Source organism: Podarcis raffonei, chromosome 3 (genome assembly GCF_027172205.1).
Source record: "Podarcis raffonei isolate rPodRaf1 chromosome 3, rPodRaf1.pri, whole genome shotgun sequence".
NCBI classification, from domain to species: Eukaryota; Metazoa; Chordata; class Lepidosauria; order Squamata; family Lacertidae; genus Podarcis; species Podarcis raffonei.
The window spans coordinates 105047487-105060353 of record NC_070604.1 but is presented as its reverse complement, the minus strand read 5'-3'; the positions used below and the strand labels follow the sequence as shown (position 1 = coordinate 105060353).

Genomic DNA, 12867 nt, shown 5'->3' with positions numbered 1-12867 from the left:
GCACGTGTGCAATGCAGATATGTCCACAAAAGGCTTTCCAGTGTGTGATACCAAGCCAATTACTGTTGCCAGTTTTCTAACTGGGATTTGTGCGTTGGCACAAATAAAAAGGAGATGAGGAATCTTGACTCTCGAGACATCAATCGTGTGCACACCTACCAGGGAACAAGTCCCACTAGACACAGTAGGATTGGTTCTCAAACTTTTTTCTCCGGGCCACACTTTCAGAATAAAAATTTGCTTGCGACACACTGAATTTTTTTATTGGTAGTACATTGGGAAAAAAGAAACAGCTGCTAGCAGTGCTTGATTTATAACATAGAACACAACTAATTTTTTTTAAAAAAATGCTTCTATACTATACTACGCTGAAATGTTTAAATGTTTCTTTGATTGTCCTTGAGACTTCCTACCACACTTGCCAATCCCTCCTGCCACACTGTGTGGCAGGACTCCCTTCTGAGTAAAACATATGGCATTGCGCTATTCTTGAAAACTTGTTTTAAGTGGGGATTCTTTCCACCAGTTCTCTTTAGCTAGAATTGTTGCTAAGTGTTTCATGGCCCATTATGACCGCATCTGGGGGGCTGTGGCTTTTTATGTTATACAAAGTATTGTAAACACAATCAAATCTGTACTGTACTGTACAAAACTTGAGATGTGCCCTGTGATCTAGAGACTTGAGACAACACAGAAAGTGCTGGCATTTCCTGAAGAAAATTCCTTTGTTATGTCATACATACTGTGTATACACACAGGAGTTCACTTAAATCAGGTGTTTAGGAGGAAAACAGGGTTGCACTGACCTGTAGGTTGTCTGAGTTGCTCTTTGTATAGGAACACATTGGGAACCTGCCCATTCACACACCAGCAGCAGAAACTTTGAACTCTCTAGCAGTGTGAGGCTATCTCCTTTTCCTCTTAACTAATCGTTTGATTTTTATATTTAGTAAGAGAAAATAGCTGCGTAAAAGTGGTGCTAAAATGTATACTAACTGAAAAAGTCGTGTTACTACTAGGTTTATTAAATGCTTTATAATGCAAAGTAATAGTTTGGCATTCCAACTCTATTATTGTACTGAAAAGATTGAAGAGTTTTATTGTACCAAAAATATTAAAAATAGCCATATTACATGCTTCATATTTAGGTTTGCGTATTGTACTGTATTTCCTTGTATTTTAGTATCTGCATTACCCCTTAATGCCATGCAAGAAATTTAAGACTGAATGAATCATAATAGTAGTTTTTTGTCCAAGTAATGTATGCTTTGGAGTCAGCACTGGGCACAAACTAACCTACCGTAATCAGTGAAGAAATCCTTGAATTGCCTTTGTAAAGAAGGGCAAAGAAACTGTGCCAAGAGCAAAGGAAAGGATGGCAAGCATATTTGCACAATTTGGACAAAAAACCTACTAGCATTGCATGGGTACAAGCAGAGAACCTGTGGCAGCCATTTTGTTTGGACCACTGGATGGAGCTACAAACTCACACAATTCACAAACTGCTTTACAATCACATTTAGCATTTTTGGCCAGCATTTATTTTTTTACAAATACATCATTTAAACTCCGAAACACTTCAATCCAGTGTTTAGGAATGTTGCCTTGCAGTTACATTTTTAAAATAAATTTATAAAAATGTACAAACTGTTTCATCAATAAAACAACATAATGGAACAACCAGTGAAATCGGTAGACAGCAAGAACCAAAATTCAACCACCAAAAGCATAAGAAAATAAAGATATTTAAAGCCTTCAAAAGTAATAGGGAGGGGGGACATAGGAATCTCTAATCATAAACCCCCGCCACATAGTCTTGCCCAGATCAGCAGGGACAGGGGAGGATTTTTTATTGAGGGGCCCGATGACTTTCAGAGAACACCAACATGAATCCTGCTACAAAAAGTGCACTGACTATCATGTCCACCAGGCCTGCCAATTTCTCCTTGCTAGGTGTTACAAGCCAGGAAGGACAAAGTTTGAGATAGCAAGTTGTGGTTCACACTGCACTTACGCACCTTGTCCATGAAATAACTGATAATCATCCAAGTTAACTGTTTTGATTCCAAGTACCCTAATCAACATGGCATTCAGGTCAAAGTGTTTATTTTGAAAACATTTTACAAATAAGTTGCTGTTCCGGCTCCACAGAATAACTTTCACATGAGCTCTGAAACTTGTTTGCATGGATCTGGTCCAAGTCTTCTGCCATCTGAGTTCTGTCGTTTACATTTACATCTCAAGCAGAAATTAAACCAGGAACTGAAATTTCAAGGATTATTAAAGCAGAAAGATAAAATAAATATATATGCAGAAGGTGCTGAGAACCTTGAAAAAGAAAATATATTTGCCTGGCACTGAAAGTAGGTGCTAGGGCAAGCTTTCTTGGTGACTGTATACTAGAGTTGGAGTGAGACTACTGAAAAGGCCCTCTCTTCAGCCATCACCCCTCTAACCTCAGAAGGTGGATGACTCCCAGAGAATAGCCTCTGAAGCGAACTCCAAAGTATGGGCAGGCAAGAGGGCAAGTGGTATGTCCTGCTGCCACATCTAGCCAAACCAAGGTGGCTTTTCTCCTTCAGAATCAAATCCTGGATTATTTTTGCTTCTATTCTCTACAGCATGGCAACACCAATATGCAAGGGATGTATTAACTATCAAACAGATCAAAGAATAACACACTAAGAAACAAAAATAACATACAAGAACACCCTAATACCACCCTCAACCAAGATTATATGGCAGTCGCCTCTTTTTTTAAGCACAACAAAATGGAAACACTTTATATACAATTTTTCATCCATGCACAAATAATGCCCCAACGCCAATTTTGAATCATGAAGTTAAAGGCTAATTTATGCTAGGTTTCTTCATTCAACTTCAAGCTTCACCCCAACAAAACCAGATTAAAGGAAATAATGCTGGCAACGATAGCACACTTGTTATATACCAGGTTCTAAGAATGTTGGACTCACCTAGTTGAATGAAGCCAACCAACCATGTATTTTAACCTGTCAGCTTCTTGAGAACATTTTGTTTTTGCACTTATAGGCAGGCAACAAAACCGGGAAGCTTACAGACCTAGTGGTTGGCTTGGTGGGTTCCAAGTTGTGCAACATTTCATACATTTGCAAGTAAACCTACATTAAAAAACAAATTATTTTATGCCAGTTTTATTTCGTCAATCCCTCTGCTGGTAGACTTGCAATCTATAAATTCTTGTTATAGCAGTGGGGTGAAGAAAAAAGTTGATCTGCTGGCTTTTTTTAGTTTTTCCTCAAAACTAGCCTAATGAGTTGAATTGAAACATTTTTTTCTATTTATAGCATTAAGCGTCACTAGCAGATCACTATTAATACCAGTAGATCAAAACGCCAAATGGCAATTGTGACCATATCAAGTTGCCAACACACCAGTTTTCTTATTATAAATTTATACAGGTATGAATTGGACCATTGATCCAGGTTTACAATCAGCGCTAACAAAGTGCAACTAAAGGTCCATGCAAATTCTGACGGTGTCTGCCATCTTTTACATTTTTCCCCAACGTTGATAACTGTTTTTAAAGTAAAGCTGGTCAAGAAAAAGTTCGTAGTATATAATTAAACGGATGTTTGCTTGTAGTTTTTTGTATCCAACACTTTCTTCCCGCACATTGCGCAGATGCCTATTAACGAGAAGAACAGTGAGAATGAAACATTTTCTTTTAGTCCAAAAGTACAAAAACAACTGAACAAGAGAAGAATTGATGCCAAATGTCTCACCCTTTTTGTATGCACATCCCTGGCAGTAGTGGGAGCCTGGCTGATGAACTGAACTTTTGCAAATTCGGCATACTGCAAATTTGTTTTTACCATAAGGATCAAACCTAGGAAGAAAAAAAAAAGTAACTGAATTGCCTATTCATGGAAAGCTTTCCTACATACTTTCATACAGTTGGGAGCAGATGAGGTTGGGGGAAGGTAGACAAGAGAGAAGACAGAATTGGCTGATAACAAAATCTTCAAAAGCAACTTCCCAGTTACAAAGCTGATCAGACGCAGTTCTTCACTTCAGCTTTATCAAATGTAGACTAGTTTGCACATCAACAGCTTTAAACTATGTAGGTATACTTGACATGTTTTCCAAAAAGTTTCTTACCACACCGCTTGCACAAAACAGGTAAACCTGCCCAGAGGATTTTTTGCATAATTGATACTGAAAAATGGTTTGAAAGTCAAGTGCTATGTAATTGAGATATAAAAGTCAACTGCTAATGCTGCATTTAACTTCTGCCACGCCCCAGATTGGAGGACCATGAGGCAGAGAAGAAAAGATTGAAAACTGGTTACAAAAAGGACACAATGGGTCTTTCTCAATCCGTCTTTCATTTCCCCAGAGTCTCATGGCACCTTCATCGTTCATCTGTTTCATCTCTGCTCTGGCAGATGTTCTAGCTACATCTCTGGAGCCCACAAAGAGGAAGCAATGGCAGTCATAATAGCTGGCTGCAAAGGTGGCATAAAGTAAGGTGATATGTGTATGTGTGCAGAGGGAAGGGGGGAAAGCTACAGCCCCTTTTAGACAGAAATGACTTGGCCATTGTACTCCATGCTCTGGTAACTTCAAGACTGAATTATTGCAATGTGCTCCATGTGGTGCTACCCTTGAAAATGACTTGGAAACTTCAGCTGGGCTAAAATGCAGCAGCCAGATTAGTGGCTAAGGATGCTTATAAAACTCACAAAGCCCATCTTTTAAAACAGCTGCAATGGTTGCCAGCTGGTTTCCAGGCTCAATTCAAGGTTTTTAAAGCAGTAAACAAATTAAGCCCCAAATATCTGAAAACCACCTTCCTGACAAGATCCTCTTATCTGTTATGATCAACAAAGAAAGCCCTCTTGATAGTTTCAGCTCCCTTTGAGATTTGGGTGGTAGTGGTGGCCCAAGAGAAGGCGTTCTCTGTGGCAGCCCCTAAGTCTTTGTTTTCCCTCCTCACAAAGGTGCATCTGGCACCTTCACTATGCAGGTTTCAAGGAAGTCTTGAAGATGCACTTCCTTACCCAGGCCTTTGGACAACTGATATGTGTCTTTTCTGGACCCACTCTATTTCTGTGACCCTAATTTGTTTTAACTGTTTGCATTCTGAATTTTAATTTCTGCAAGCTGCTCTAGGAACTGCATGTGAAGAGTGGGTAATGATGATAATACTTCCATTACCTTGCCTTCTTTGATGTCAATGCCTTGTTTTCATTTAGTTTTCTCCCACCACTTTCTAAAAAGAACAAATAAGTTTATTGCTTGATATACATAATTTGCAAAACTATTATAAATTAAGACCCGTGCTCACACATCCCTTATTTTCCAAGAACACAACCAAAAAAGAGGTGGGGGAAATACATGTGTGTAAGCTGCCCAGTTTTTCCTATATGATGTACAATGTTTACAGAAATATGCTGCATTTATACAGATGATTCAATCAGAACATTTCGCAAATTTAGTTCTGATTAGTACTTCAGTGTTCTTTGAATAACTGAACTAATTAAATCAATTAAAGTTTAACAGTTAGATTTTTTAAAACTCCCAGGTTATTGGTACCAAACCCAGGATTCCTGTTGAGGTTCTCCAGGAAAACAAGGAGTTTTCCTACCCTTGTTTTGAGCCAGCCACTGGAGTTGATAAAATAACATGAGTGAATGAGTAATACCCAATGAATGAGAAAATTGATGGAGGTTCTAAAAAGAACTTTAAAGAATCATCCAAATACTGTAAAAAAACTTTCAAGTCGTATGTCCCACTTGCCCATTTTTCTCCATTTCCTACTGCCTATACTGTATAACTGCATTTCTTACCACCCCCTTCTCTCTCTTTCCTAAGCCTCACCACAAAACCAGCTGTCTCTCCCAAGCCCTACTGCTTATCTCAGTTTGTAAGCACACCGTTGTACTGCTCTTGGCAGCTATATGGGCCATCTCTCCTGGCCCAAAGAGCCAAAACAAGTAGTATATATTGTGGAAAGGAATCTGCAGTGCTCACAGAGGTGTGGGGTGTGTGAGTGAATGAGGGAGGCATTTTTTTTCTATTTGTTACCCTGCCTGCATCAAAATAACAGATCTGTAGCAAATTGCATCTCTGGACCATAACATAAATGAGACAAACACTTGCATATAAGCATCTGAAATAACATGGCAAAAAACAATGCACCTTGAAGGTAATCTACTCACATTTCAAGGTTTGCTTATCAATAAATGTTAGAAAGAATATCTACTGAAGTGATTAGATAGTATTTAGAAATACCTGTGGTGTTTCTTGCACCATCTTTCCATGTATCAGGTGTAATTACAGTACCAAGTTTTCTCTCACCTATGGAAAAACAGAAATGCAAAGGCTGTGATATTCCAATCTATGTTTTGGAAGTATTTTGAGAACACACCACATATTTCATTAGGCCCACCTTCAAATTAGTTCAACTATTTGAACATGGGTAATACAGTATAGGTCATTCCATTAATCCACTACTATTACAATTCCCTTTGAAAAGTAGACATCCATAGCTGATAAACAAAGCTCATGCAGGCCTACAAAGGACCCTTCCAGATCCAACCAAAAACCAACTAGTTCAGCACTCTATTTACCATGGAAGTGGGATATGAAAACAAGAGCCCTGTCCCACTGCTGTGCCCCATCAACTGGTATACAGAGGCATACCTCATTGTTAGTAGCCACTGATAGCTTTAACCTTGCATGTTAGATGTCAATTCATCCAGCCTGCCTAATAAATGAACAATGAATTCTCAGAACACCAATAGCATGATGCACCTCATCATGATTTCACAGTTAACTCCTACCCCACCCCCACCCCATGCTTTTACTGAATAGAAGTTGGAGGCACACCTCACTCTTTAGCCCAAAAATGTTTTGCTTCGGTGTGTAAACGAGTTAAGAAACCACTTGCCCATCAGCAGCCAATCCACTTGTGGTTCTGCATGAGTTACTGATGCAAAGGGCCAAGCACGTCGGCTTCCGTAAATAGATGGGATACTGGAGCAGGCAGGCCTTAGGGCAATAGTGTCCAAACTTTTTTCAAAGAGGGCCAGATTTGATGAAGTGAAGGGCCCTGAGGGCCGACCAAAGTTGCTGACCTTTCTTTAGGATTGAAGTTGTTAACTTTTTTTTTTTTAGGATTTTACCCCAAAGTTGTTGAGCTTATTTTAGGATTGAAGCTGTTGAGCTTATTTTTTTAGGGTTGAAGTTGTTGGGGTTTTTTAAGGATTTTACCCCAGGAAATAAACTGCCACAGGGACCGGATTAGGCCCCCGAAGCGGACTTTAGACATGCTTGCCTTAGGGCCTGATCCAGCAGGGCTCTAACTTATGTTTGGAAGGGAGGCAAAGCCAGAACAGTAACTTATACAGAGACGCCTCCTCCTCCTCCTCTGTAGGGCGATGCCTTGAGGAGGGGCACACAAGACTCCAGAACTGCCTCCTTATACCATCTCTCTGAGAAGCGTCGCTCTATGGGTCTCTCGCGCGGAGGCTCCGCCGTTCAAAACAACGGCCGTTCAAACCGTCGCCCCCGTGACGTCACATTCTCCGCTAACCGCCGCCCAACCGTTCCTTCAGCCCCCTCCCCGAACAAACTCACACTTCTCGCACACCATGGCGAACCACCCGCGACGAAGCCTGCGGAACAGAAGCGCCGTCCCCGTCAGCTGGCACCAAAACAAACCGAGTCGGGTTCTTTCAACTTCCGGCAGCCGCCTCAGCGTCGGCAGTTCCTCTTCCGGGTTCAACCGCCGCTCTCTCCCATTTCCTCCCTCCCTTTCGCACGCCTATTGGTCAAGATGGATGACAAGGGGGGCGGGCCGCTTGTTGTGACGCCACAGAGAACACGACGGGCGGCGCTTGGCGCTGCCGGCTGCGTCTTAAGGGGAGGATGAAGCCCGTTTCCTGGTGACGGAAGGCCGTCTTTGCGAAGCCCCGCCCACTGGCTCCTGAGGGGACGGGCAGGTAAGGCGGACGCAGGTGACGACCCCCCCCTCACCCCGGCTCCTCTCCTCCGAAACCCAGTTCCCTGTCTCCGGGGTTGTGGACGGCGACGAGCCCCCTTCGCCTCTTCTACGCAGCTCCCTCCCTAGAGAAGAGACGTGGGCAAGCTCAAGGCTTGCAGGACCGGCTTTGCTTCCCTTCCTGCTAGAATCCCAAGGGCTGCCAATGGGAAACACGGGATTTGGGAACCGTGTCTTGGGATGAACCTGCATGCACAGGTCCAGGTACGTCATGCACCCCGAGCCGCCACACACAGGGGCAGGATTCCGATTCCAAAAACCAGCCAGAGACGCAAAGCCAGCCAAGTAGGAGAGTCGTGTTTTGTTTTCTACAGACAACTTTTTTACTAACGTCAAAATTCAATTGTAAGACTTGCCGATCTAACTGCAAATCACCCAGGGATCCGCCAGTAGGTTGTCATTAAGGTCGGCCCAGGCTTGCCCAAGCACACACCCAGTTACTTCCCTTCGGTTGTATGTGAAGGGAAGGGTGGAGTGAAGGAACTGCCAGGAAGGCTTGCGTCTCCTTGTTTGTTCCTCTGCCTTGTTGGAAAACCCTTGATAAGTTTCCAAAAGGAACCCCTGGTAGTGCAGGTGAGTCTTTGTAAGGGGAGTATTATGATTTATTGAATTTATATGCTGCCCTATAGGGACGCGGATGGTGCTGTGGGTTAAACTACAGAGCCTAGGATCAGAAGGTCAGAAGGTCGGTGGTTCGAATCCCCGTGATGGGGTGAGCTCCCGTTGCTCGGTCCCTGCTCTTGCCAGCCTAGCAGTTTGAAAGCACGTCAAAGTGCAAGTAGATAAATAGGTACCGCTCTGGCGGGAAGGTAAACGGCGTTTCCATGTGCTGCTCTGGTTCACCAGAAGCGGCTTAGTCATGCTGTCCACATGACCGGAAGCTGTACGGCGGCTCCCTCGGCCAATAAAGCGAGATGAGCGCCGCAACCCCAGAGTTGGCCACGACTGGACCTAATGGTCAGGGGTCCCTTTACCTTTTCCTTACTGCCCTATACCCAGAGGTCTCGGGGCAGTTCACAGAACAAAATCAAAATATAAAGCCACAAAATATATAATCAAAATAAAAACAATGGAAAACCAGGGCATAATGATGCTTAACATGTGCATACATATAGCCTGCACCAGTGACTTGCATCCTCCTAAGAGCAAGCTACTCTATTGTGACTCTGCATCCGAAGTGGTTGTCTGCTCCAATCCTGCCCAAGGCAAAGGCGCGTTGGAATTAATCCACCCCAAAGCATAGGGTGGTCAGAGATGGGTTGAGTCACTGTTCTGGCAGCTACTCTTTTAACAGGGTCTGAGAAGCAGAAGTGACCAATCATTTCGAACCATTGTGATCTTTTTCATGTGAATCAGCTTAACTGGGACCACAGAGCTAATTTTCCTTTGTGGAGCCTGTAGCCCTTTGTGATTATTATTCTTCCTCATCCTGCATGTAGTTTCTTTTATTCTACCTAGCCCTTCCTTCACCTTGTATGGTTCTCATCTACTGTTGCTGCTACTGTCACTATCTCCAGGACTCTTGTGTGAACCTAAATCTGAGCTAAAGGTGCCTGTAGAAATGCCTGTATATTTAGGGGCAACCTTGATGAGATGCAACATTTTTGGTGCCATGTTTTATTGCAAAAAGAGAATTTCCGTTTGTTTGTACAAGACTATAACTACCTTAATTTGCTTCTCAACAGGTGGAAATTGAAGACAGGACTAAAGGCACCATGAAAGAAACTGAAATAAAAAGACTGCTGTCTGCCAATGTTATCTGTATATTCTCCATTATTGTAGCAACTGTCATTCCTTCTCTGTTTTTGGAAAACTTCTCCATCTTGGGAACACATCTGACTTGGTTATGCATCTGTTCAGCAAGTGTCGGCACTGTAAATATAGTGTTATATTTCATTCTTAAACCAAATCCATCTAATAGAAGAACTTCACTTGCCCATAAGGTAAGTTTTAATCTTGGTAAAACATGATGTTTGGAATGTCGGATAATAGTAACACTTAGTACCTTTTACGTCTTTTAAATATGCATCTCCTACATTTTTTTGTTGCAGTCCTTCAGACAGTCTTGTAAGGTATGCCAGATGGGAGAGTAGAGCTTTAGTTCCAGCTACCTGATAAGTTCATGGCTGAGATCAGATTTTGAACTGAGTACCTCTGAGGAATCTTTTTGGCTTTGCAGGCCTAAGCTCATGGGCCAAATTTGACAGATGGACAGACAGGTGATTGGGCACTTTGAAGTCCCAAAGTTAGGACACTGACAAGGTTAGGACAACACAAGGCTCTTTGCTTCGTGGTCCTAATCTCAGATCTAGGACTGCAGTGATAATATTTGAGATTTTTTACTTTATAATGTCCCATGTTGAGTTCTTTGACTTTTCACTTATCAAAAAGGTTATAGATCTAAGGCAGGCATAGGCAAACTCGGCCCTCCAGATGTTTTGGGACTACAACTCCCATCATCCCTAGCTAACAGGAGCAGTGGTCAGGGATGATGGGAATTGTAGTCCCAAAACATCTGGAGGGCCGAGTTTGCCTATGCCTGATCTAAGGCTAGGGCCAATCCCTGTTTGATCTCAATAATTTCCATTATCTCCTGTGTGGTTTTTGCTGATGTGTGTTCCATTTGACTTCACTGGCACATGCCTGTTTGCAAAATGAACAAAAGTAGTTGCTGTGCATCTTCATAGAATCATACAGTTGGAATGGATCCCAAAGGGTCATCTAGTCCAGTGTTTCCCAACCTTGTGCCTCCAGCTGTTTTTGAACTACAACTCCCATCATCCCTGACTAGCAAGACCAGTGGCAAGGGATGATGGGAATTGTAGTCCAAAAACAGCTGGAGGCACAAGGTTGGGAAACACTGATCTAGTCCAACCCCCTGCAATGCAGGAATCTTAACTAAAGCATCCATGACAGATGGTCATCCAATCTCTGCTTAAAAAACCTCCAAGGAAGGAGAGTCTACAACCTCCCAAGGTAATCTGTTCTACTGTCAAACAGCTTTTATTGTTAGAAATTTTTTCCTGATGTTGCATTGGGATCTCCTTTCATGTAGCTTGAATCCATTGGTTTGTGTCCTACCTTCCAGAGCAGGAGAACACAAGCTTGCTCCATCTTTCATGTGGCAGCCCTTTCGATATCTGAAGGTGACTCTCATGTCTCCTCTCAGTCTCCTCTTTTCCAGGCGAAACATACCCAACTCCCTCAACTGTTCCTCATAAGGCTTGGTTTCCAGACCCTTGATAATCTTGGTCGCTCTCCTCTGAACATGTTTCGGCTTGTCAATATCGTTCTTAAATTGTGGTGCCCAGAAAAGGTTCTCATCTAACTAAGTTCCTGTTGGGAGTTATTGAATCTAAGTTAGTCACACCCATTAATTTCAGTGGATCTAACCTGAGCAGAACTTGGCTGAATGCAGCCAGATGTCAGTAATACTACAAGGCTTAAGCACATGCAGCTGAAACAGCTGGGTATCGTTTACCCCTGCTTCTCCCTCCTCTGTTGTTGTGCCCTGTGTCAAATTTTAGATTGTAGACTTCTTGGGGCAGGGACCTGTCCTCCCCTGCTTGTATAAAGTGTCATGTGTGCCATGGGCACTATATAAATAATTTCTTTCTTTCAAAGGTGGCAAGGTTTCTAAGATGCTGTGTATACTTCTTCATGTCTTGCATCCTATTTCATGGAATAATTGTTCTTTATGGAGCGCCGCTGATAGAGTAAGTTGCTTTATGTAAAACACATCATAAATTACAAAGCCAAATGTCCTGTACTGCATTGAGTCATTTGGACCCAGGTCTGCCCAAGTTTGCATGCTTCATAGTAGACCCAGGCGTTTGCTTGGAGTATTGTGTACAGGTCTGGTCACCTCTCCTTAAAAAGGAGTTGGAAAGGTTCAGAAAAATGCCAACAAAATGGTCAAGGGGATGGAGCAACTCCCCTAGGTGGAAAGGCTGCAGCGTTTGGGACTTCTTAGTTTTGGAAATAGGGGAGTAAGGCGACATTATAGAGGTGTTCAAAATTATGCCTGGTGTGGAGAAAGTGGATAAGAGGAAAGGTTCGCGCGCCCCTTCTCATAACACTAAATTTTGTGGACACCCAGTGAAACGGAATGTTGGAAAATTCAGGACAAAAGTACTTCAGACAGAACATTAGACTATGGAATTTGGCCACCAGCTTGGAAGGCCTAAAAAAAAGGACTAGACAAATGCATGGAGGACGAGGCCACCAGTGGCAACTACCGTATTTTTCGCCCTATAGGACACACTTTTTCCCCTCCAAAAATGAAGGGGAAATCTGTGTGCATCCTATGGGGCGAATGCAGGCTTTCGCTGAAGCCTGGAGAGCAAAAGGGGTCGGTGCGCACCGACCCCTCTCGCTCTCCAGGCTTCAGGAAGCTATCCGCAAACCTGGGGAGCCCGCGGGAGTTCGCAAAGCGGAGCGCGCCCCGGGCTTCACGCAGCTCTCCGCAAGCCGTGGGAGCCCGGCGCGACTTCGCGCTGCGCTCCCACGGCTTGTGGAGAGCTGCCTGCATCCCGAAGCCTAGGGTGCGTTGAGCTCAGCGCGCCCCAGGCTTCGAGCTTCGCACAGCTCTCCGCAAGCCGTGGGAGCCCGGCGCGACTTTGCGCTGGGCTCCCACGGCTTGCGGAGAGCTGCCTGTTCTGGGGTCGGGGAAAGCTCGGGCTTCCCCCGCCCCAGCCCCTCGCCTGGGGGGGAAATCATTTTTTCCCCCTTTATTCCCTCCCCCCAAAAAACTAGGTGCGCCCTATGGGCCGGTGCGCCCTATGGGGTGAAAAATACAGTAACCATAATGGTTATGTTCC

General features: G+C 43.5%; 2 protein-coding genes across 4 annotated transcripts in view; one reads left to right on the top strand and one right to left on the bottom strand.

Moving 5' to 3' along the window:
- Positions 1–1506: 1506 nt before the first annotated feature.
- On the bottom strand, positions 1507–7757 carry CRIPT (CXXC repeat containing interactor of PDZ3 domain). Its single transcript, XM_053383387.1, has 5 exons — positions 7624–7757; positions 6277–6342; positions 5200–5254; positions 3765–3868; positions 1507–3667 (listed from the first exon to the last, which is right to left on the bottom strand). The coding sequence occupies exons 1-5, from the start codon at positions 7637–7639 to the stop codon at positions 3603–3605; spliced, it is 306 nt and encodes a 101-aa protein (XP_053239362.1). The 5' UTR covers positions 7640–7757; the 3' UTR covers positions 1507–3602.
- Positions 7758–7898: 141 nt separating this feature from the next.
- PIGF (phosphatidylinositol glycan anchor biosynthesis class F) overlaps positions 7899–12867 on the top strand; it is a 36824-nt gene continuing 31855 nt past the window's right edge. Inside the window, exons 1-3 of one of the 3 annotated variants that reach the window (XM_053383382.1) lie at positions 7899–8251; positions 9733–9990; positions 11672–11763. In XM_053383382.1, the coding sequence (XP_053239357.1) occupies positions 8228–8251; positions 9733–9990; positions 11672–11763 (374 nt within the window). In that variant the 5' untranslated portion in view covers positions 7899–8227. The remainder of the gene's footprint in view (positions 8252–9732; positions 9991–11671; positions 11764–12867) is intronic. The other 2 variants (XM_053383383.1, XM_053383384.1) reach the window with 2 other exon arrangements.